Raw genomic sequence first — 25,533 nt, forward strand, 5'->3', positions numbered from 1 at the left:
CGTACAAACCCGTATATCTATTGCGTACGTGACCCTAGTCACCCTACTTTGACCGTAAGCTTATTGCGCCGGTTAATGTAGTTAAAGTAAAATTATTATGTAATGTGTACATCTTACAAATTGCGCATAGCGCAATTACGAAGCCCCGTACGACGTTCCTTTCAAATGAAACAAAAATTTCAAATCGCCCTAAAATTTTATTTTTTTGAAGGGCCTAGTAGTGGCCTTAGTCCAAGGACCCAAATTTAATTTTTTTTCAACAACATTCTATTCGGCCTTTGATTACCTTCCAAATGAAACAAAAATTACGAAAAACGGATAAAATTTGCTCGAGTTCAATGTAAAATACGCATAGGGCCCTAGTAGCGGCCTTAGGCCAAGGACCCAAATTTTTTTTTTCAACAACATTCTATTCGGCATTCGATTACCTTCCAAATCAAACAAAAATTACGAAAAACGGATTAAATTTACTTGAGTTCTATGTAAAATACACATAGGGCCCTAGTAGCTTTTCACTTCTAAGGCCCTAACTCACGGTCCACTCACCCGATTTTAAAAAACTTTTTTTCCCTGGATTGGTATTGACAATACCTATCATTTGCCGTCGTTTATTTTGACATAAATATCACCAAAAGACCTTAAATCACTTAGGTGGCCCTAACTCACGAAGGGCCCCGAATATGCCCATCTTCGAACTTAGCCTCACTATTTTGACTATCTTTCAGGGAAAAAAAATTTTTTGAAATCGGATTTGATTTACTCAAGATATCGACGTGACAGACGGACAGACGGACAGACAAAATTTTTATTGCAGATTCGTCATCTATGAACATAGGCAAACACTTTGCCCTTACCGTCTGCTTCGAATTCCATCAATTACACACGGCATCGTAATCCTATAAGCCCCTTCGTACTTCGTACGGGGCTAAAAAGAAAAAGAAACTCGTCACAATCAAAGTTATCATTTGAACGTTCACCTACTACCAGAGCTGTACTGAGCCGGTGATCAGGACAAAATTCAATGTACCAGTTTTTTCTTTTTAATCGGACCAACCAGAATCCGATTAGCCATTTCACGGAAATTTAATACCAGTTCATGCTTTGATAGCACATGTTTAATTGCTAGTTCGGTCCTGCCTACCAAAGTCGACTTACAACGAATCTTTCAATTCGGTGTCGGAATAATACTTTTCGATTTAAGTCGATTAGAGGAACAATAAATTGTTTTGAATAAGCGAAATGTGTTTATAACTTGAGGTTTACAAACCAAACGAAGGGAAGCTTTGAAGATTAATCTCACACATCACTTTAACTTGTTTTAACACAGGTAAAGAGAATGTGAGACTGTGAGGAGTGTATTTTGTAGTTTTACTCAGTAGCCTACGGAAAATGAGTTATTACTTCATCGACATGTTAGCGGTAAAACTCATATCCCGGAGCTTGGTGACACTATCCGTATTCTGCTTTATAGCCTGCCCCAAGCATATTATAACAGTTGACTATCACAAAGGAACGTAAAATGATCCGAAAATATTCCACCATGCAATGGATCATTTTCGTAGGGGGGAAAATGCTGTGTAATGATCAACTTTCGCATGAGGCAGACGATAAAATGTTTTCCCAATAGGTATTTTCACCATGTGGATCATTTTCTCAATGCGAAAACATTTTATCATCTGCCTCATGCGAAAGTTGACCATTACGCAGCAGTTCGCCCCTGCGAAAATGATCCATTACATGGTGGAAATTCCCATTGGTGTTTGATTGGTAATTTAGGAAAATAGGCCCTGGTTACTCATACTCATGCTAGTTTTGTTCTTTGAGTTCATGATTTTCTCATATAAACAAAATTTAAATGACCAATCGAATCTTTATTATACCTTCACCACCATCACCACCACTATCAAATAATTTGGGAAAACAAAATGTATTAAGCTTAAGAATAGATGTTCATTTCACTGGGTGTACCAAGTATCCTAGGTTGTGGTCTCTCCCGCTTCTTTTTAACTGTAGAGACGGTTGTTGTTTCCCCATTACCATCGGTTGTTGTATCTAAAACCAAAGACATTTTAAACTCAAAAAGTTTCTTGAAACACGATTTGAAAGTGTGACGCTTGCATTACCAATAATGTTTCATAGTTGTCGAAACAATCCTTAAGTTCCGGCAGCAGTTCAGTCCGATTGGCTACGAAGTCTCTAGAACTGAAACTTGCACACGAATTGTCGAAGAAGAAAAAATTATTTAGCCGAACGGCATCATCAATGATTGTTGCATTAACTGCTTGGATGTTATTCGAACCCACCGCAAACCAGTCTAAATTCCTTAATGACCCGAAACTATTTCTGTGGAGACTTTGAAGCTGATTCTGCGATACGCTAATGCTTCGTAGATCGAATGCGCTGAAAACACCTTCTGGAAGTTCTTCAATTTGGTTGATGGATAGAGAGATTGAAGTCAGTCTAGGCAGATGATGGAACGAATTTGACTGAATTTGGCGTAATCGACAGACTTCCATGTTTAGCGTCGACAGGCTATCAAGTCCTCGAAAAGCGTTTTCATTAATTAATTCGATTGGATTATTGCTGACGAACAGATGGATCAAATTTTTGAGTCCTAAGAATGTGTCTGCTTGGAGTTCAGTTAACTTGTTGCCATTTAGGTATAATACTTCAAGTTTTGTTAGTCCGCTGAATCCGCCAGATCGGATCTCGCTGATTTCGTTGTTAATAAAAAGGAATGTTCGTACATTTTCCAATCCAATAAAACTGTCGGGTAACGCAGCAACTCTACTATCTGTCACCCATAAAGTCTGTAGTCTTGTGTTAACAAACCATTGGCTCTTCACCTCATCAATGCTTGTGATGAAAAACGTATCAAGCTTTTCGAGAGGTTGGAGAAGGCCGTCAGGAATGGTGTCCAACGGATTGAATTGGAGGTCCAAACGTTGCAGATTTATTTGATTGACAAACACATTTTCCGGAAGTGTCGTAAGATTATTGCGACCGAAACTAATTTCCTCAAGACCAGCCAGTCTCATCAATGCGTTTCCAGAAATCGCTCTGATGTTGTTGGAACCCAAACGAAGACGAACGAGTTGTGAACAACTAGCGATATCATCATCACCGATTTCAGTCAGTCCAATGGTAGTTAGCTCAATCCAGGCGAGATTTGGAAATGTGGCACAAATGATACTCGGTACATTGGTGCTAATACTGTCAGCGTTACGCATGACTAAGAGCCTTGTTACTTCATCATTTGTGAAGTTCTCCAGATGAACGCCTCCAATTTCGGTAAAGTTATTTAATCCATTTGGATTGATGATTGTTAAGTCACATTGGTATGTGATATGATTCAGAGAGTAGGTACAATTTAAGAAAGACTCTGCAGCAGTCACAAGTAACAAGATAATTGCACAAATTTTCATCTTAAAACGTGAAAGTTCGCAACACAACTGAGGGTACTAATGTTCCCAAAAATTCGCGAATACTAATCAATGACATCCGATAAGATAACGATGGCAATATTATCGAGTATCCTAAATATAAAAGTTACGGATGCAGGTTGATGATGATGATGATGACGAACGGTGTCAAATAAAACACGATTGTTATACGTACACAGTGTGTGCTACATAAACAAATATTAAGAAGTATCAGCGAATCGGTTCTAGCACTGATTCGTTTTCTGAGATGATGCATCTTTCGATGCTTTGAACTTCTCGATGTAGCTTAAAGATACCATACTTTATCACTGATGAATCATCAGGGTATTGCGACAATGACTAAGAAATGACCAACATCGAGTTGGTCATTCATACCTTCTTTCCATGTGCAAATCTGGCGAATCATAAACGGAATGAAAACAACGTTGGATCACTAAACATGCGCAAACCACATATCTACAATTGCTGTGCAAGAACAGATGAGGAACTTACGAGACCTACATTTGTAACATGTCTAGTTACATCATCGAAAGAACTCTTCTTTAAGTTACACTTCATCATTGCACAAGACAACAAATCCAAGGCTTTTGTCTGCTTAAAAATCAGAGGAACACCCTACACCACATTGCAACTGCATGATAACATTGGCATCAAGTACGTCAGTAATTTATCAGTAAGATAAAATCACATTGGACCCACAGCACAGGTGTAATCCATCACTTGATCACGTAAGGCAGGCTTCTAATATAACGAATTTTGATGTTACCACTGCACTGTTTCGATCTGAAGAAATTCAAGTCCGTCGACAGTGGTACTTGATACAATGCTCTAAAGACACTAAGGACACCAATTTGTACACGAGCAAGTCTAGTGAACCATAGTTGAAATGGAATTTCAAACCAAACTTTCCACAAGTAACTTATGCCTCTCGTTACATTTAAGTTGATCACGAAAGACCAGTTTTCGCTTTACACTCTACCACATTTTTCCTAATACTTTCCACTGCCATTATCAGTTCGCATTCCTGCCGTGGTTAATTCAATTCAAAAATTTCGATGTATTTAACACAGGTTTCCAGTTACAAAACAAGCAAACAACATTGAATGTTAGCTTTTAAATTCCTAACTTTATGTCTCGTTGTGATAAGACTACAAATTTAACGAACCCATGGTATTTGTAAAACAGAATACATTTTATTCAAATAACTGGCAATTGAGTACAATAGTTTCTGATAAAATTATAATAAGGGCGATGCGATTGAAACTATAAGATTAAAAGCAATTTGTTTACTAAACAATCTTTAGGTGGAAAACCCACAAGCAGGTTGTCCAACATCCAGCGTTGTCGTAATATCCTACAATAATCTAACACGAGAGTTGGAACTTCTTCGAGAGCTGGAATTTTTTCGAGAGTTGAAACTTCTTTGAGAGTTTCAACTTTTTCGATAGTTACAACTTCGTCGAAAGTTGAAACTTTTTCGATAGTTTTACCTTCTTCTAGAGTTACAACTTCGTCTAAAGTTTCAACTGTATCTAGAGTTACAACTTCATTGTGAGTTAGAACTTCATTGTGAGTTAGAACTTCTTTGTGAGTTACAACTTCTTTGAGAGTTTCAACTTCTTCGCGAGTTACAACTTCTTCGCGAGTTACAACTTCTTCGCGAGTTACAACTTCTTCGCGAGTTACAACTTCTTCGCGAGTTACAACTTCTTCGCGAGTTACAACTTCTTCGCGAGTTACAACTTCTTCGGTAGTTTAAACTTCTTCGAGAGTTTCAACTTATTCGAGAGTTTTAACTTCATCAAAAGTTTCAATTTTTTTGAGAGTTTCAACTTCTTCGGGAGTTTCAACTTCTTCGGGAGTTTCAACTTCTTCGGGAGTTTCAACTTCTTCGGTAGTTTCAACTTCTTCTGTAGTTTCAACTTCTTCGGTAGTTTCAACTTCTTCGGTAGTTTCAACTTCTTCGGTAGTTTCAACTTCTTCGATAGTTTCAACTTCTTCTGTAGTTTCAACTTCTTCGATAGTCTTAACTTCTTTGATAGTTTGAACCTCTTCGAGAGTTTAAACTTCTTCTAGAGTTTCAACTTCTTCGAGGGTTTTAACTTCTTCTGTAGTTTCAATGTCAAAATAAATGGATTTGTGTTTAAAACACTCGTCTGACTGAAAGTGCTGCACTGAACACACAGACTTGTTAGTAATAAGTTATTACATGCCCTTTTATAAGTGCTATCATAAGGCACGTGCCGAATCTATTTTATAAGTTAAGATTGTCTTGCGTGCTCCACATCTTAAGTAAATCTCGATACGATAAGGATGTTGTTAAGACAGATGAAAGTGTGTATGCATTGCCCATTTAAATGTATACGCAGCATGACGCATGAGGTTGTTAAAAAACAAAATATTATCAGCCGGAAATTAAATATTACGAAATGGAAAACCGATGCTGCAACTGCAAATTTACGATGCACTTTAATGTTGAACTGGTTTTTCTTTCGTGTAAAGTGGTTGCACGAATGGGGGACAGATGTGCAATATGCAAATTAACAAATTATTTTTGTCTTTGCTGAAAAATTGTTTTCGTCTGTTGTTGGTGCGAATGTTTTCTCCACACGACACAAAAGGAGAGAGTGAATGTGTAGAAATAAATCTGAAACATTTGTTAACATCTTCCTATTCCTCTGGAGATCGTTGCAATTTTTCAAAGTTTCGTCGCTTAATAAAGCATTACAATTCGATGAAACACAATGAAAAGAAAGGCGCTTGTTCGTACAACCACCGTAGAAAATCATTTATTGTTGCTGTACAGAAAACTGTTGCTGTAATAACATTCAATCGAACATCTCATTTAAAATAAATTCAATTTTATTGGGATAATGTTGTGCATATGTGACACTGTCCGACACACACTCTATACGAAGCATTACATGCACACATTCACTAAAACTAAATTTTTATACTCGCCACTCGCCAGTCATTTGGATGCAGTGTGACATTTACAATTTATTTATTGCTTTTCAAAATTAATTTTAATTGCTTTCTATTTGTTCTGTTGGCTGGGAAATGACTCGCATAAGTTTGGGTTCATTGGCAGGCATGACAGTGTTCGTTTGTCTATAATACCCGTACGTTTCAGAAGTAATGCTACGACAAAGTGTTTTCTGATTTTTCTAAGCGATTGATTTTGTTCCAGTAATTTTGTCCTTACATACAAATGGTTTATACCGCGTTTATTGAGCACGAAAGCTCACGAAAGCTTCATGTCTGATTGACTTTGGTGATAGCTCTTTAAAGCCCCAAGGAATTTACACTTATAACTACGAAATTAAGCTGATAACAGGCATGAGCGCCGCCGAAAATAAGCCGCCGATTAAGCCGCCGCCGGCCATTTTTGAGCAAGCCGCGCCGCTGCCGAGCCGGTGCCAAAAACATGGCTCAAGCCGGCTTGAAACGGCTGGAAAATGAAATAAAGATTTCGAAAGGTGAATGGGTGAAATAATTTTGAAAACCGAGATTCCTGTTGATCCTAAGCAGCTCAAGTACATTTTGAATTTTTTTTTCAAAATTAAGAAAATTTTGAAAATTTTCTTGAATTTTCATGAATTTTCCAGAATGGTATATTACGTCCTCGCTTCTAAGTTTGTTGTTTTGGCAAGTATGACCTTTACGGAACGAGCCGAAGGCGCACCATCAGTTAATTCACAAATTTGAGAAAACTTTATCGATCTTTGCGAATTTTCTCGATTTTTTTTCTTTTCAATTTTTACTTGATTTTCGTGAGCTTTCGATTTCTTCTCGAAAACCATTTTCTTAATGAGTTAAATGAGTGTACTGGAGCATGATTTTCCATTTAGTTCAAGCTTTGAGGCAATAAAACCTGACGTGTTAGTGAACCTTAGACTTAGAGACTTGCTTGTAACAAGACCAGTTCCACTTGCACTTTGAACAACCTAATCTACCTACATTTTCGCTTTCCGTACAATTTCATTTTCATGCTTACTAGTTCATTTTCCATGAATTTATCTAAACGTTTTTAAGCCGTTTTAAGCCGGCTCAAGCCGACTTTTTCGTCGCCGCCGACAAATTTTTTTCGGCTAGCCGCCGCCGAGGTTTCCCCGTCGGCGCTCATGCCTGGCTGATAGTGTGAGGGTTCGAGACTCAACAGAAGACAGATAAATAACGATTGTCAAGTTGGTTAGCCAAACAAAGCCTATTTAGTCGATTTTTATCAAGTGGAAATTGAGTGTAGAGCCTTCACTCGGCAAAAGCATTGTCGGGAGAAGCGGTATTCGACTCATACTAGTTTCACTTCTAAATAGCACTATGCCACTGGATTTGTCGCTCAGATTACAACAGGCACAGTAAAATCATTCGGTAATAAAAGGGTCTGAAAGTAGAACCAGAATCCCTAACCCTTCGAAGGGTTGGCAATGCAGATTATTATTACTTACTGCAAATCTTGTCTTTGTTAATGTTAAAATAACTGGGATACCTCACTGTCACATTCACTCATAGCTCACCGGATAGGAATGCCTCGTTTTCTCACAAGGGAACTGAGAGTTATGCAACCGTTTCGTCTTTTAATTCCCTTCTATTTATTCAGTCACCCAATCACAATACCATCTGAAACAACGGGCATGATGGTATTCAATAGTTGATTATTGCAACGCGACTAATAGCGCGAAAGTTCGTAGATGAAGGTTCGAACAGGGTGTAGCCTTAGTAAAGTCAAAGGGAAAGAAAATTCGCGAAAAGATGAGGACTCTCAATAGTCTCAGCTATGTCTCATTTTGCTTGGACTATATGCTATACCAGTAGCTATATCAGCGCGTAGAGAAACACAACTGCAGAACTTCCGTCATTTTTAACGTACTTATCGAAAATGTTTAATTTAATCAAGAATAGTTGAAACAGTCATTCAAATTGGGTCCACGAGTACTCTACACAATAATCATTACCATATCAGAGCACACACACATACATACACCTAACTCGTGTAGTTTTTGTTTCTCTCAATTGAAATTTTTAAGCTGATTGTAATAACATCAATGTGGGTGGAAATCGCCTCTAACAAAATGAGATTAGTTGTCGCGCTAATGAAAATCGGTTTTGTTTCTGTTGCAAGCTGTGATCCATGTAAATTGGTGCCACCGTATTTTTATACGAGCAGAGCAAAAACGAATCTCATAAATTCAATCACCACCTCGTTCAAAATCAAATTTAGAAAAAATTCAATTCACTTCATCCGCAGCACGTAACACCTATTTCTAGTCCGGCACGTCAGACCATACGAGAAAAAGTTGTTTTTTTTTCTTTTAAACTTCCTATTCTCAAAACGACAACTCGTTTTCTTGATGATTCCACTTTGCACACGCACAGAAAAAACCAGGTGCTGCATCTTGCCAGTTTCATCTCATCAAATGATACCGCATTCGTCGATTCAGCGCTTTAACCGGACCAGATCATCGTCATTCTTTATTATTTCCCTGTGATAAACTCATTAATTTACTGCTTCGGTGGTCAGTGTGTGAGGTGTCTTGTGTCAAGAGAGAGATTATTTTTTGTCTTACGTTTACTGAGGTGTAATTCTCCAATCTGCAAACGTATAGCTGACACGAGTGTTAGGAGAACAACACACATTGTTAGGTGTTTGTACGGGGTATACTTCTTGAGGTTGTAACTTATAACCTTGACGGGGAACCGATTAATCTATCACTATCGTGTCATGTCAACTACTTTAGTCATATCCGTCATATCCTCCAGATATTCACTCGAAATATGGGTTTTGTATATTCTTCTTGAGGCTATTCTGTGACACCATTTATACCTGTCGTTCTTATCTTTCTTTATCCTTTTAAAAATGGAAAGTGATGCAATAAATAAATCTTTTATATTCTTCGGATGGAAACATCGCTAAACATTTAGGAGAAAATCTATTACTTCATTGGTTTTAACATAATGTTGTGCTGTGAAGAAATGAAGAATAGTTTAAGAATCAATCCAAATGGCAACGGTCATTCCAAAATCTTGTAGATTATTTTGAGGCAACAGATTAATAGTGAAATTAGCTTCAGTTTCTGCCACTGTTTCGATCTGAGAGACGACAGTGGAATGTAATTTCATAATTTCTCAAAAGTTTTAAAGAATTATTTTTGCATCAACATCTCATCAGGCAAGGAAACAACTAACCACAAGTGGCTAACCACTCGCATGTACAAGTCTAGCGAATCATAAGAGAAATGAACGTTGAAAGTAAACTTTCATTCTGCTTCATCACTAGCCATGCAGTCCCATGCATAGTTACCAAAAGGCTGGTAAATACCAATAAAAACACGTACGAGTGTTGTGCAAGAACGAACGAAACTTCGAACGCTCACACAATAGTCATGTGGTCATGTCATTGATAAGATGTCTGCCAGAAGACATTTTTTTCCTTGAGTCCCCTGACTATTTAAAACTGTCATTGCAAAAGATGACAATTAAGAATCTAGTCATTTAGACTTTGTATTCACAGTTTACATATGTCAAAGTAAAGGTGGTCTCACATGCGTCCGTTTTGCCTCAGTTGACATTTGTTGACATTTTCATTGTCTTAATTTCAAAGGTCAAAGGAAGAAAACGGAGGCAAAACGCACGACTGTGAATTCAACTTAAGTGTTCGAAGCTTGCAGTTTTTTAACAGCAGAACTTATCGACACCGTTCCCATTATGAAAAATAAAAAAAGTGCCAAGTTATTGACATTTAAATTATACACACAACCACCCACGGACTTTTTTTTTTCTTCTTCGTATAATAAAATTGGTTTAACGAAATGATACAACTATTATAACGGAGATTATTATTATTCTTTTACGTCCTTCATACCCATTGTATAGATCGTGACAAAAAACTACACCCAAAATTTGCATGTTTAGTGTGAGGTTTTATGGATGAATATGAGATTACGACTGATGATTATATGGAAGAGAATACCGTTGCCAAAATATAAATAGAGACAAATTCATTCAAGAGTTGATCTGAAAGGTAAAGGTAAACGGACATCGCAACACATGAGATATTATGAAGGACTCAAGTATCTACCAGTTTATGATATTTTGGCGCAAAATTTGAATTCGCTATGGTGTTTTTAAATTTGGCGCCAAAATTTCATAAACTGGAAACGTAATGGAATGGCAACATTGATGACTTTTTAAACTCACTTATATTGAAAGTTTGGTCGGATCATCATCAATATCCATTAGGCCATTCCTAGAGGGTGTTTTAACGTTACACAATTTTGCAACGAACCAAACCACCAATATCATAAAACGTACAAGAAGTCTTCTACGAAAAGGGAAGAGACTGAGAACCAATAATCACGTCTTGCGACGTCGCTTTGATGGAACGAGCCAACGAAGATGAGAAGCTGTTTCGACCTCCGAAAATGGTGGTGGTCACAGGGCAGTATAGGACAACCCATCGTTAGTTGTTGCCACCATATTCGTTCACAAGACAGCGAATATTACCTCTTTATTGTTGTAATTGTTGAGTGGTGCTCTGGCACCTTTGCCTTCGCCATCTCGTTAGTTAGTGGCGGGTTTCAAATGTGTCAATCCATGAGTATTGGGCAACCATTGTGATCCACTTTGCAAAACCGTTCTGGTTAAGAACGCAACGGTTTGAATCTACACGGGATTCTTCAATCAATGATTCGAAACTTAGAACGAGATACATCCATGGGAAAGGGAAGAGTTATTATGCTCTGTTTGTTTGTTTGTTTTGGTGATTGTTCTGCATATTAGATAACGCCAACCCTGGAGTTAGTCTGGCTTCCAGGTAAAATAAATTTGTGTACCATTGGTCGATTACAATCACTTATATTGAAAGTTTGGTAAAACACTTGAACTGATATGATGAAAGCTTACATTTTCATGGTAGTCTAGCTTTAGGGATTAAAGTTTCACGGCAAGTTTAAAGATACCAACGAGGCCAATGACAACTTTACAAACATGTGATTAGCGGTTACCCTTATTAACTTAACAAGCCATCTAGGTACTTAAAGTAACACCTAAGAATTTCTCCAACTTTTCAGTACTTTCAATTATTTTTTTCAAAAACACCTTTACTGGTATGAATACTACAATCTTATCTTGTTTGATAATTTATTACTAGTGTTGAATTGTACTACCTCCTTTTTACATTTGTTACGAGGTGTAGTATATACGCGTGTGGGACTTATGATCCATTGATCAAGGCCCACAGTGTATACTTCGTTACGTTAGCTCATGTGGTTTGACTCGTTTCAGCCTTCTTACTTCGTCAGTTATGTCTAGAAGGAGGATGGCTTCAATGTTGCTGTGGTAATGGAGTCTTCTGTCGTGCCCAAGCGCAATTTCCCGAATGGATACTAATAAACGACCGATAAATGAATTCAAAACTACCGATAAAAAGTAATAAATGACCGATAAACACGGTACCGATAAAAAATAATAAAGTACCGATAACGAAATTCCCGAGTACCGATAAAAATATTCCAAACTACCGATAAGTTTTTACCGATAAAAAGTGCTGAAATACCGATAGATTGTTCATTTTATTGATCATTTTAAATTTTTTGTCGGTAATTTATTATTTTCTATCGATCATTCATTATTATTTATCGGTACAGTGAACGACATCTCAAATGTCTCACTGTCATTTTTTTCAAAGAATGTCATTGTAAATTTGCAATGACACAATAAAATTCTCAGAAAAATTTGACAGTGAGACATTTGAGATGTCGTTCACTGTAGTTCATTATTTTCTATCGGTAGTTTATTATTATTTATCGGTAATTTATTATATTTTATCGGTATTTCGGTATTTTTAATCGGTAAATTATTATTTTCTATCGATGCTTTCTATTTTTGATCGCTCGTATGTGTGTTATAATTTTGCTATTTTTCATTCAGTCATAGTTATAGATTTACTTCCTCAGTTCAAATTCCTAACTTCACGATTATGTTGATCCATTCTATTGCTCAAATCCTCAAATTCCAATCCCTTGCGATCAATTTCTTCCATCATTCTTCGAAAGAATATCAGCTGGACTATGGCTTTTACACCACGAATAAAGTTCGAATAAAGTTCGAATAAAGTTCGAGGATAATTAAGTTTGAAAATAGTCTGTAGTATGCTGCCTAATAATCTTAGGTTAGTTCCGAAAAGATGCTCTTCTTGCTTCCTGGTAACAAACGTTAACTTGAGTAAATCTTAACAGATTCCCTAAGCTAAATTTCTGATGATGTGGGCAGGACTGTCACCCTTTGTGGTCAAATATCTCTTCTGCCTTTTTAGTTTTTTTTAACTGCCTTTTTGTAGAAGTACTATCTGCCCTTTTTAATATTTTGTCTGCGATTTTAGTTTTTTAAACTCAGCTAACTCTTCTGCCATAGAGCGTGGTTCCCCAGAAGCCTTTTGCATTAATGATCCCAATTTCTTTATAAATGTCTTTGTCTCAGGACCCATGCTACCTAGTGATTCAAAAGCAACAGGGGTGAATCCGTCATCTATAGAAATTCCCGGAGGCTGTGCTGTACTAAATTCGGAAACCCTGCAGAAGAAAATGCATGAGAAAAGATTTTATTGACTTCGTCATGAACTGAAATCCATCCTCCGCATTTATTTCAAGACAAACCGTGTAACGTTTTCTTAACGTTTTTACCACAGACATTTATGTTCTTCGCATAATTGACAACCTAGACGAAGACCAACAGCAATGCCTTTTTGAATTTTTTACCTCCTTTTTTATCTGCCTTTTTAAATGTTTTATTTCAACGTTTATATTAATTCAATGAAAAATAGCAAAATTATAACACACATACGAGAGATCAAAAATAGAAAGCATCGATAGAAAATAATAATTTACCGATTAAAAATACCGAAATACCGATAAAATATAATAAATTACCGATAAATAATAATGAATGATCGATAGAAAATAATAAATTACCGATAAAAAATTAAAAATGATCGATAAAATGAACAATCTATCGGTATTTCAGCACTTTTTATCGGTAAAAACTTATCGGTAGTTTGGAATATTTTTATCGGTACTCGGGATTTTCGCTATCGGTACTTTATTATTTTTTATCGGTACCGTGTTTATCGGTCATTTATTACTTTCTATCGGTAGTTTTGAATTAATTTATCGGTCGAATATGTTATCCCTTCCCGAATTACCTCGGCCACCCATTTAATTTCTAAGTCTCTGTTAATTTCCCTGTTTCTCACGTTGGTGCGTTGGTGATCATACGAAGAAATATGTTTTGGCTTGTTTGTATGACATCTATGTTGGATTTTTTAGTACAACCACAAAGTGCTGAACCGTACATCCAGATAGGTGCGAAAATTTATTTATATATCAACCTTTTGCAGTTTATTTCAGAATTATATCCAACCAGCCAGTACATTTTTATCGTTTTATGTTTTAATATGATTCAATATGAGTTGTTGTAAATGTTCCTTTATCCAAAAAAAAGGAATATTTTGTAGCAGCGGACTTGCGTCACGCCCGCTTACTAACGTGTGGGCATGATCTTACGTAACATGTGACACATGAAAAGAATATATCTAATCTATACTAAAATATAGGAAGAAAGTAATTGAGGTTCGATATAAAGCAGAGTATTGGGCCCAGTCCGTTCAATACAAGTCACAAAGTTCTTTGAGATAAAACACTTTTGTATTTAACGTTTAAAAAATGTTACGAACTGGAAAACGGGCGAAAGAAATACTTCTGATATTCGCGCTGTGTATAGTAACCGTGGCAACGTACACGGAACATCAAACGTTAATTCTATCTGGAGTTGAGAGAATTCTTATAAGACGTACTCCGGGAACGATTTCTTTGTTGAATGAGAATTCTTTTCCCATTCTGGCGGGAAGAAACAGTGAAATTTTACGATCACACGTTGCAGCAGTCGAATATGGAGCAGGGAGAATAATTGCACATTCACATACAAGCTCCCTCCTGGACGAAAACATGCCTCCAGAATACGACAACATTCAACTACTCATCAACAGCATTGATTGGTTAGGAAAGAATCGAACCGGAAAAATTGGATTGTATCCGGATTGGAAACTCCATGAAAACATCCTGACTGAACTTGGTTATGAAACACAAGTTCTGTCAGCGAATGACTTCAATAATCCAACATATTTGGAACCGTTCTACGTTTTAATTATTTCAATAAATGCCAACGAAACGAACGTGAGGGAATATGTTCGAAACGGTGTTGGTGGACTTATGATTGCGGCAACACCTTGGAACCACGATGTAAACGATATGGAATCGTTTTGGGGAAATATCATACTGCGAGATACTGGCCTGTTCTACATCGGCAAATATTATTCCTTTGGAACAATGGACTGTAATGATGAAGTCGATGGATGTTTCAACGCCTCTACAGAATATTTGAAAGACACACACTCTGCCCACGTTTGGAATGAACTCAAGCAATTAAATTCAAATCAAACACATCTTCCACGCAATCGAACCCAGCAAGTTATGCAGATACTTAGAGATCGATTGCGTTATGCACCCAGTGACGATGTATTCAACAGAGATATTAATGAGGAACTGAAGAAACTTCCAACGTTTGTGCCGACAGCTACAAATCCAGTAACTGCTGAAAAGGCAAAGCAATTTCTTGTCGTTCATCGATTTCTATGCGAATTTCTGATTAACGAGGTTGGATTAACGAGCAACATTCCACCTCATCCTTCAGCCATGTCATTTCCAGGTGATGTTGTTACTTCTAACGGGGAACGCTTATCTCATCTGATAGAAATCGATGCTATGCTACCGTCTTGGACAGAGAACCTGAGTGTCAACGAAATAATCGCGTTCGACACAAGAGAGACGAAGATTTATGAGAATGGTGCAGAGAATTCGAAGTTACAAATCCCATTAGATGTCATAGAAGTGAACACAAGAGGGACTGCTTGGTACAGTACAGGATTATACGCTCGACCAGGAGATGAAATTCACATTGAAGTGTTAAATGCAACCAATTGGGAATTTGATCTGGATGTTCAAATTGGGGCACACATTGACAATCTGGAACATTTATCAAGTTGGAAAAGGTGTCCTAAGGTAGTATTTCGAAACAAAATCATAAATAACACAGCGAGTTTAGCTAACCCGTTCGGCGGACCTATCTACATTCTTCTTAACAACTACAACAACAATGGAATGCTACAACTATCAATAACCGGAGGAATTCGATCACCCACCTATTTTATGGGAAAAACACTTGTCAGCCAATGGCGAAATGAGATCAGAAATAGTACAGCTCCGTGGGGTGAGCTAATCGGAGAAAATTTGATAATTCTTACACAGAACCAATACCTGTCCCAGATGGACGACCCTGAAGCGATAATCGATTTTTGGAATCGCGTCCTAGATGCCATATCCGATCTGGGAGCTCTGCCTCGTGAAAGAGTGAAATCCGAAAGATTCGTGGCTGACGTACAAATCTCGGGTGGATCGATGCACAGCGGATATCCAATTATGTACTTATTATCCGAACAAAACAAGCCTCTGCGCATTTCTGAGTTTAGAGCCAACCCATCAAGATTGTGGGGACACTTACATGAACTGGGTCACAACCATCAGAAATCCGATTGGACATTTTCAGGCACTGGTGAAGTTACTTGCAACTTATTCGTCTTGTACGTCATGCACAACATTTTACTGGCTCCTACGAACCAAACACACCCTCGACTCAGCGATGCTATTGCAGCTCAATCAGTGAGACAATATATCAACGATGGAAAGCGGTTCTCAGATTGGAAGTCAACACCGTTTCTTGCACTGTTGACGTACATTCAGCTGCAAGAGTACTTCGGATGGTCGTCTTATCAAAGAGTTTTTAGTAATTACAACCAACTAACTGAAGGTGAACGACCCAAAAATGACCAAGAAAAAATCGATTTGTGGATGATAATGTTCTCGAGAGTCGTAGAAGAGAATCTGACCCCGTTCTTTACTTCGTGGGGATTTCCAATTAGTCCAGGAGCGGAATCCAAAGTAGAGGACCTTCCAAGCACCACTCTTCGTATCAGGGATCCGTAATCATTCGTTCATATAACTGCTTTTAGCATAGGAGTTTCGAGTGTTTCACCAGAAGCTGTCCGTTCAAGTAAAAATAAATAGATTTTGAGTCCAAATTTCTTTTGTTAGCAGACTGTTATGATGTGAGCGGGAATAGTAGTTAAACAATTGTTCCAGTTTGATTTTCCTGGATAATGAATCGAGTGTCCTTCGAGAAAGTGTCGATTGCCGTTCATCCAATAATGCTCAATAAATAGGTCAGCATTCCCGCCATGACTAAACAATCAGCGATACAAATCTACAGATTCTAGACCAACAATCTACCAAGGCGCCTGTAATGCTTCACCATTCACCATTCACTTAACGCAATTCAAACCGGTGCTGATAGGCTACTGATATTTACCGATAACTTAAACAGTGCGAATATTTACGAGCACGATTCTATACCTGTCACACTTGTAAATCGGTTTATCGTTAGTACGTCGTCAAATCAATATTTATCAATCGGTTTATCGACCCATTAAAGAAAAATTAATTTCCTGCTGTATAGTAAAAAGTCGTTAAGTGTCACATCTATGGCACACTCATAATATTCGATCGTTGTGATAATTTTCAACTAATTACAATAATAAAATCCATAAACGCATCTACAGTGGAAATGGATGATACATAAATTAACGAACTGACTCTACGAACCACAAAACATTGCAGTGAGGGAAAAAGCATCCGTTGATTGCGATCGTAAAATGTTTGAATATTAAAGCTGGTAAATATATGACATACCAGCATAAAATGTAGTTTATCCCAACCAGTTTATTATATATTACTCTGTGGCCTGTGTTCAGCGTTTTGTGATTTTAGATCACGGAAAGAAATTATCATTCTTTTCCACAGTATAAATTTATGCTTCAACATCAGCAAGTTATGCCGTCATCTTGTACATTTTATGTAGGTATACGTTAAAGGCCATCGAACAATTTTTTTCTTTCTTTCTCTACAAATTTTTCGTATATAAAGACAAAGTCGTAACATAGTTGACTGCATTTTCGAATGCATAACAACATGCAATCGAACAAATAATGTAACTTAGATTTCTCACTTTGAAAAATGTGCCGTACGTGATTGAAATTGTTCAGTAGTGTGTTAAGCGATGAGGGGAGTGCTAATTTCACACAGATTCCACGACGATTTTTGCATAGAATTTATCGTCTTCTGTCGTTGCACTATGAGCTAGTTTTTTTTTTAAGCACTGTCAAGTTTCTGGGCGTGAACTGGTTCTTTTTCTTCCAGCATGGATTCGTTACCAGTCACATAAAGAACGTGGTGGTGGTTTTTACGTTCTAGTAACACCTTTTTTGGTCATTTGTTCATTAGTGATTTGAATCTACACGAATTGTTTACTGTAGGCTGTTTATGGTGGAGAATGTTTTGAACGGTTTTTACTCGGATGTGACTCAAGATTAAAGAATTTGACACTTCCCTCAGACTAGTTGTTTAAATCACATATTTACCCTAGTACCCTATTTTGGTATGCATAACTAACAACAGCTGATTTTGCTTCAGCTGACGAACATTGTAAAAAAAAGTGTTTATCGACCTGTTCTCTTTATATTCATGTGCGTTTGCGGTGAGTACCGACCGATAAATGTAGATCATAACAATAATTGTAATAGAGATCAGTTGATTCGAAAACAGCTGTTGCTAGTTATGCATGTCAATAGTAGATTACATAATTGTGCATAAAATCGTTCTTTTGAAGAGTGTGGAGTGTGTATGCTGAGCCGAAGGCGAAGTATACAACCACACGAGTCAAAACAACGATTTTATGCACAATTATGTAATCTACTATTGGCATGCATAACTAGCAACAGCTGTTTTCGAATCAACTGATCTCTAAGTGACAGAAGACCGACTTGCCGACAGTGTCAATCATTGACGGTGCTGTAAAGTAGTGCTCAAATCCAGAATCTATTGACAGGATCCAAAAAAAATTGTGAACGGGTCTAGGGCCGCTATGTGTAGCTAGAGTAAGAAGCTAAGGATAACTTAGTTTGGAAAAGAATCGTTTCAATCCAATGTGTTTATGTCATTCGATTTGAACGTAAAACGACATCTTAAATTACAAGCGGATAACGTGAGGTTGTGGTAACCAAGGAAGTTATAGACTGTTAAAGACTAGATGAGCTGGATGGGTAATGTCATCATTTGCAGGAGTTTATAATGCGTTCACTATTGAAATATATTTGTATGGAAATAATGCCATTTTCCACCCGGCTCATCTAGTCTTCTTCCTAACTGAAACAGTCTATATACGTACTGATAGAACGAGAATATTTTGAACGAACTGTCAAAAATCGCTGGAGGCGTTGATCAAGTTAAATATAGTGTTGACTATATCTACCTTTGTGCTGATCTCGCATTTTTCGTTCAAAGTATTCACCTTCTTTCAGTCCATATAGCTTCTTCGGTTACCACTGTTGGGAATTCTACGTTTCTACCAACTACAATGAAACTATTTATTTGAGGATGTTGTCCCCAGGGAACTCCCCAGCGAACTATATGTTCACAAAATCACTTTTTTTCTTGCCAATTTGCAATTCTGATTGACTTTTCGTTCAGTTTGCCTCGATTGATTCCAATCCATCCGACTTCTTGATTATTCTTAATACAATTCCAGACAACCACAGTCTCACGTATTCTTTGGTGTTTTTAAGAGACACACACACCGTCAACGGGCTTTTCGCCTTACTGACTGAATGACATTACCAACGAAGTTCGTTGAACGAACGAATTCATGTCACTTTATAATACAGATGTTTCTGAGGCCTTTAAATGTAACACAAAGAGGCGTTATCGATACTAAATCCGAGACGCAACCTTAAAACCAACCGGTACAATCAGATATCATTATTGTGGACAACAACCTGATGAAATAAATTATTTGTGTTGCGGTTGAGTTTCGAACCCACAACTGGCAATTCAATAATTCAATATGAAGTCTCGACTTAAACAGTGTGCTGTTGAGTTGTTGTTGTGTTAACTGAAGTTTTGCAAAGAAATTTAACGTTTAAGAGGAAATGGACAAAAATGTTTTGCAGGTGAGCGAAGCTCATTTCTGAGAGAGTCTGTTCCAAGCAGAGAGATGATAAAACCAAAGTTGTATGCAACAGGTTACGACACCTTTGCCTTTTTCGCTTGGTGGCAGCCAAATTTTCCTGTGGTGACATCTGTTGTTATTTAATTTTTGTATAGGATTTACAACTTGAGGAAAACAATTATTTTCGTCAAGTTAAACTTTCATCATGTCCGGAGCGTTAGCGGAGGACTTGACGCAGTCTAACTTCCAAAAAAAGAACGAAGAAAATTTTTTGAGACGCGGCAACTATATATAGGCGAGAATTTAAGTTTCTTTCCTTTAACCTGTATCACCACAAATCCTAATCTATCTTATTCGCGCTTCAAATACGAGCAAAACGAGCTATCACTCGACTATGTAACTTTAAAATTGCCGGAGATACATCGTTTTGAAGTTGGTCATTTTGATAGAAAATGCACCAAATTAACGTTTTCCAAACAATCAAAATCTTTCAACTTACTCTGTATGTTTCTATCTGTCTGACTATCTATCGACGGACGATCTCGGAAACTAGTCAGCCAATCTCCATGAAATTTTGCAGGAACATCAGGGTGGGCATAAAAATGAAATTGTGATACGCCATTACCCCAGGAAAAACCAGAATTTTGTTTTATTGGCCTCGAAGTGGTTTCTGAGTGTGGTTTTCGAGGGTCGGGAACGCGTTTTCGGCTGTAGCTTAGCTGTATTGAAACCTACAGAGGCGTGCGACCCATCAAATGAAAGGTATTCGTAACACGATTCGAACAAAAAAATAATTAAAAAAGTCGGGGCAGATTCGTTTGAGCTAGAGTGATTAGAGTGACCAAATTTTGAGCTATTTTGAGTAGGATGAAAGGACTAATATTTTTTTGGGTTATGAGAGATAGAGAATTACTTTCTTCGGCAAAGTCTAAGAGTTTTACGAGTAGAACAGAGGGGCATATGTGAAAAATGTCGAAAGTTGGAAATGGGTGGGTCAATTATGTTTTTAGATTTTCGTCAAATTTTCGATTTTCGTCAAATTTTCGATTTTCGTCAAATTTTCGATTTTCGTCAAATTTTCGATTTTCGTCAAATTTTCGATTTTCGTCAAATTTTCGATTTACGTCAAATTTTCGAATTTCGTCAAATTTTCGTTTTTTGTCAAATTTTCGATTTTCGTTAAATTTCGTCAAATTTTCGAATTTCGTCAAATTTTCGATTTTCGTCAAATTTTCAAATTTCGTCAAAATTTCGAATTTCTGTTATAAACTGTTATAAAAAGCAGTGTTGACTACACTTCTAAAACGACTGATATCCCAACAAAAATCTCTTCGAGAAAAGTGTGACGCAGTCTTTGAAGTACAATTTCTAAAATGAATGATATCGCTAGAGTTGACGCTTTCAGCTTCGTTACGCAAAAATTAAATTTTACACCCAATTAGTTCAAACAAGCTGGCTTATTTGTTCTCATCATCTGCCAAACAATTTTTACAAAAAAAATTTAGACTGGAAACAACCAAAATTTTACCAAAAAAATCTGCGTCGCATGTGGCAGATAAATTTTCCTGAAAGTTCCTGAACATTTGCCACTTTGCGACGCAGATTTTTTTGGTAAAATTTTGGTTGTTTCCAGTCAAATTTTTTTTTGGTAAAAATTATTTGGCAGATGATGAGAAAAACTAAGCCAGCTTGTTTGAACTAAAATTGGGTGTAAAATTTAATTTTTGCGTAACGAAGCTGAAAGCTTCAACTCTAGCGATATCATTCATTTTAGAAATTGTACTTCAAAGACTGCGTCACACTTTTCTCGAAGAGATTTTTGTTGGGATACAATGAATATCCACTGAACTGGTCAAATTTGGATGCCAGCCGCCCTCGCAGGTGACGTAACCTGTGCTATAGAACTTTGGATAAAACGCTTCGATGTCCTAGTCGCCATATTATCATCTATCCGGTTCAAAGTTTTTTCAGCTATCGAAACGTTATGCATAGAGACATAACCAAAAAATTTATTGACAAGATGTTCACAGCGTTGAGGTTGTAGCTCTGTGGATGCTCTTGTTTGTTTCCTTCTTTTCATCGTTTTTACAGTAACGATGGAACAGACCTATGGCCTCTTTGTAGAACTTTGTTAATTTAAATGTGGGAGAGGCAGTGATTTGCACCTCCCTCAAATATCCAAGTTTGGAAAGGATCAACGATTTCCATGTCACTATCTAGTCTTGATTGCCTTGATTATTATCTATTTTTATGGAGCATGTAGCAACGTTTAACTGATTGGCAAAAGTAACAAAAAAATGTTAACCCAAAAATCGTACCGATAAGATATCAACGAAGAACTTTCCGACAGAAATCATATTGTACACAAACTCTTTCACAACAAATCATTCATTGTCGTCAAACAATGCCAAAACAATGAAACGAAATATTTCCAATCACAAGCACAACAACAACGACGACAAAAAGTCGATTTCAAAATTGATATGCAAGAATTTTTATTGTATTTGCACTTAATGTTCATTTGCTCGTTGAATGAATGAAACCGATCATAATAATACGAACGGTAAGACGGAATGAACCGGTTTTCTCATATGGATTTGTTTATATTTTTAATGGAATTTCTTGAAAATGCTGAAGTTTCACGTTCTTTCAGTTTTTGAATTATAGCGAATCAGGCTAATACGTCAACTGGTTCGGCGGTTGCATTCGAATGGATGGATATTAAAATGAAATGCAATGGTCGATGAATTATAATATTCCATTGGATCCATTGAAGTAGTAGATTAGTTCAATCGAGTACAGTCTACGGGAAAAGTGTGGAGGAACAAACGTTACCACAGTCTCATTTGGTATGTTTAATGAAATAATCAACTGAGAAAATATTTCCAACTAAATTTATGGTAATTATAACGTATCGTACGTTATGTGCGTAAAACGTTCGTTGTTTTACCATCTTAACTGTGGCTATTACAGCAATATAAGAAAAAAGTTGGAGATCAATTAACATTTATGTGTTGTAACGCTGAGACATGTTTGAAATCGTTAAACAAAAAACTAAATAAATGTACAGCAGCTAGGTCATACAGAAAAATGCAAAGTAATTCATCTATGAAATATGTGCGTAACATTTCGGGCGGTTAATATTACCAATACTTACCTCGTCAAATCACCATTCAAATTTTAAAGAGACATATTCATGAAGCAATTGGTTATCTCATCACTGCTGGAGTGATGTTAAAATAAATCCTGATACACGACCGCATCAATGGTGAAATATACGACTCAATAAATTAGTTGTACCAACCAGCCAGCGAGATAGATTCATAAATTTGTGGAGTTTGTGGCTATTTTCCTAAAACGTGCCCTTATTGCAATTTTTCGCAGAAGATGTGAACGTTGTCAAACCGAGCCTCAGTCGATATTGACAACACATTGCATGTTCTAGGCACACACGATGTATATTATGATCTGCGTCACTCGACGACACAAATGAACACTATGTCCAGTAGTGAGACCAAAATAAAGCGTAGAATTTTCACTTTTAGACACTAGTGTGTAAAAGTGACGTTTGTAAAAATGAAGATTTTTTATGACAAACAACGTTTTTTGCAACATAGGCATCTGAAGCTCGCAGTTTTGGACCATTATGAGTAAAATAGTGTTGCCTAACTTGTGCTTAAACTGGAATTCTGCACCTACACGATGTGTTGTCAACCTAACCATCGCCGCGGGTTGACAATTCATTTCTATTGCGAAAATGTCCATTTAGACACTTTGTTATAAAAAGCAACTTTTTAGTTTAGGCACAAGTTAGGAATAAAATTTTATGTACAGGAGTAGGATTCTCATTTTAACAAACGTCACTTTTACGTACTAGTGCGTAAATGTATGTATAGATATCCAGTTACATACTACTTCGCAATGAAAGTGTAAAACAGGTATGGGCTACTGTCTGCCAGGAGGACATAAAAATTTGGTTTTCGTACTTAAACGCACTCATTTTCATATTATTTTGACATAAAATGTGAGTGCGTTTAAGACGAATTCGGCGATCGACCATACCTGTTCTCTACTTTCATTGCTACTTCGAACGCAGTAATAGCTATTTTCAAAAATCTAGTTCAGTAGAGGTGAGTGAGCCTACCAAATAAAATGCCCAGGTCATGACCAAGAATAATAGGCCCAGTCTAAACTAATTGCCAATTAATTTGAGAATTTGTTATTTTGTGATCGTTTCTTGTTTAAATTCAACTATTTTTATCGTTTTTGTTCTCGTATTTCTTTAGATCAAACTTTGTCGCTTTTATGGGCAGCTCACTAACCTCTAGTTCACAAGTTTATGTGTGTGTACATGAATAGGTTCCTCATTTTTACAAACGTCACTTTTACAAACGTCACTTTTACAAACGTCACTTTTACAAACGTCACTTTTACAAACGTCACTTTTACAAACGTCACTTTTACGCACTAGTTACTGAACTGGAATTTTGCGCTCACGATGCGTTGTCACCCTCGGCTTCGCCTCGAGTTGACAATTTTCACATCTACTGAAAATTGCTATTTTCTAATTAGCTATAAGTCGATTGCGGTTTGTATCGTAACTGTTCCCACATCGTTAATGGATCGTTGTAATTTTCCATTTTGAAATCCCCATCAATTCAAGAAACCAGCCGCCGGACCTCACCAGAAATTACCTTGAACTTGCAGACAGTGCATCTCGAAATGATATGGGATTACCAATTAGGACGTTGCTAATTTCTCGACAAAAAAATCCCCAACTAACCAACACACTCCACAATTATATAGATTTTATGGCATCGTGTGTTCATCATATATATATACATCGTGTGTGTATATTAAATACAAAAATGTCTGAAGAAGAACCTTCTTTATAACGTTCGGTTAAATACTATTCTGAATATTGAAACAACAAAACGGCAGAAAAGACATTAGCTAACGCCGACCCGTACGAAACACCTATTCGTATCAGAAGCCTTACTCTCTTACTTCATTTTCTTCTCTACTGAAAAGATATTCGCCCATTAATATACTCTTTGCCTTATTATCATGTACAAATAAATTGCCGGAAACAATATCGACAGCCCCGTACGAAATCAAATTTAATAAATCCCTATTTAAACAGATAACCAATTACTTCTCTGTTAACAAAAAACTCTCTATGTACCATTTCCCCCATTATATTTACCTTTCACTAAAAACCAATATGGCCGCCTGCAGCCATTTTGCTAGACCAGAAATAGTACTGGAGCTTTAGTATCGTTAATACCTTTCAAACAAAAAACAAAAATCATGAAATTCGGTCAAACTTTACTCGAGATATTGACAACAACTCCACCTTCAATGTACGGCCGAGTAGCCGGATATGAGCTAAATCCGTTCAAAATTGGCCAATAACTGCTTGCCGCCCTGGACCTGGTTTACATCAAAGGCACATCAACTCACGAGTCGGTCATCCTATTTCCATAAACTTTTTTTTTTGTCGATTGGTAGATCGGTCTGGCGGTATTGTAAATACCTTTCATTTGACGTATCACTTACAAATGTATCCTTTAAATGTCCTGAGATAGCTTCGAAAAACCTTAACTTGGCCTCCAGCTCGGGAGGGGTCGAAATCGCCCATCTTCGAACTTAGCCGGTTTTTTGACATTACCAAGCGGAAAAAAAGAATCTTCAAAATCGAATGCGTTTTACTTAAGTTAAAGAACGGACGGACATTTTTTCCCTATTGGCATCTCTGGACAACCACAACAGTTTTGCCCTTACTCAGGGAGTCCAATTCGACGTGTTACAAACGTATGCGTAAACCTATAAGACCCAAGTACTTCGTACGGGTCTAAAAAGGCACACAATGAATCGAACCAATGTTGTGTGGTTATATAGCCATATACAGCCGCAGAAT

At 37.1% G+C, this 25,533-nt stretch overlaps 4 protein-coding genes and 1 long non-coding RNA gene across 6 annotated transcripts in view; 3 read left to right on the plus strand and 2 right to left on the minus strand.

Annotated features, from left to right (window-relative positions):
* The window catches only part of LOC119077315 (fasciclin-2-like), a 385,563-nt gene that overhangs the window by 152,131 nt on the left and 207,899 nt on the right, over positions 1–25,533 (plus strand). The window lies entirely within an intron of this gene.
* LOC119077311 overlaps positions 1–25,533 on the plus strand; it is a 113,958-nt gene that overhangs the window by 16,199 nt on the left and 72,226 nt on the right. The gene's annotated exons all lie outside the window — the stretch shown is intronic.
* LOC119077355 lies at positions 245–25,003 on the minus strand. Its single transcript, XR_005087778.1, has 4 exons — positions 24,755–25,003; positions 24,397–24,403; positions 12,717–12,723; positions 245–276 (listed from the first exon to the last, which is right to left on the minus strand). It is a non-coding gene; the product is annotated as an uncharacterized LOC119077355 (long non-coding RNA).
* LOC119077329 (carboxypeptidase N subunit 2-like) lies at positions 1,851–3,468 on the minus strand. Its single transcript, XM_037184512.1, has 2 exons — positions 2,124–3,468; positions 1,851–2,052 (listed from the first exon to the last, which is right to left on the minus strand). The coding sequence occupies exons 1-2, from the start codon at positions 3,423–3,425 to the stop codon at positions 1,951–1,953; spliced, it is 1,404 nt and encodes a 467-aa protein (XP_037040407.1). The 5' UTR covers positions 3,426–3,468; the 3' UTR covers positions 1,851–1,950.
* Positions 14,113–16,601, plus strand: LOC119077336 (TRPM8 channel-associated factor 3-like). Of its 2 annotated transcripts, none has more exons than XM_037184520.1 (2): positions 14,113–15,306; positions 15,359–16,601. In XM_037184520.1, exons 1-2 carry the CDS (start codon positions 14,162–14,164, stop codon positions 15,372–15,374), a joined length of 1,161 nt encoding a protein of 386 aa, XP_037040415.1. In that variant the 5' UTR covers positions 14,113–14,161; the 3' UTR covers positions 15,375–16,601. The 2 variants fall into 2 exon arrangements, with proteins under 2 accessions (XP_037040415.1, XP_037040416.1); XM_037184521.1 differs by having other exon boundaries at positions 15,259–15,306.

The sequence above is a fragment of the Bradysia coprophila genome, unplaced genomic scaffold (genome assembly GCF_014529535.1).
Source record: "Bradysia coprophila strain Holo2 unplaced genomic scaffold, BU_Bcop_v1 contig_235, whole genome shotgun sequence".
NCBI lineage: Eukaryota > Metazoa > Arthropoda > Insecta > Diptera > Sciaridae > Bradysia > Bradysia coprophila.

Bases quoted from the DNA above. Each gene is read 5' to 3' on its own strand.
- LOC119077336 (XM_037184520.1), top strand. From the start codon at position 14,162: ATGTTACGAACTGGAAAACGGGCGAAAGAAATACTTCTGATATTCGCG.
- LOC119077329 (XM_037184512.1), bottom strand. From the start codon at position 3,425: ATGAAAATTTGTGCAATTATCTTGTTACTTGTGACTGCTGCAGAGTCT. The intron at 2,053-2,123 runs GTAATGCAAGCG...CTTTGGTTTTAG, and splicing joins ACAACTATGAAACATTATTG to ATACAACAACCGATGGTAAT.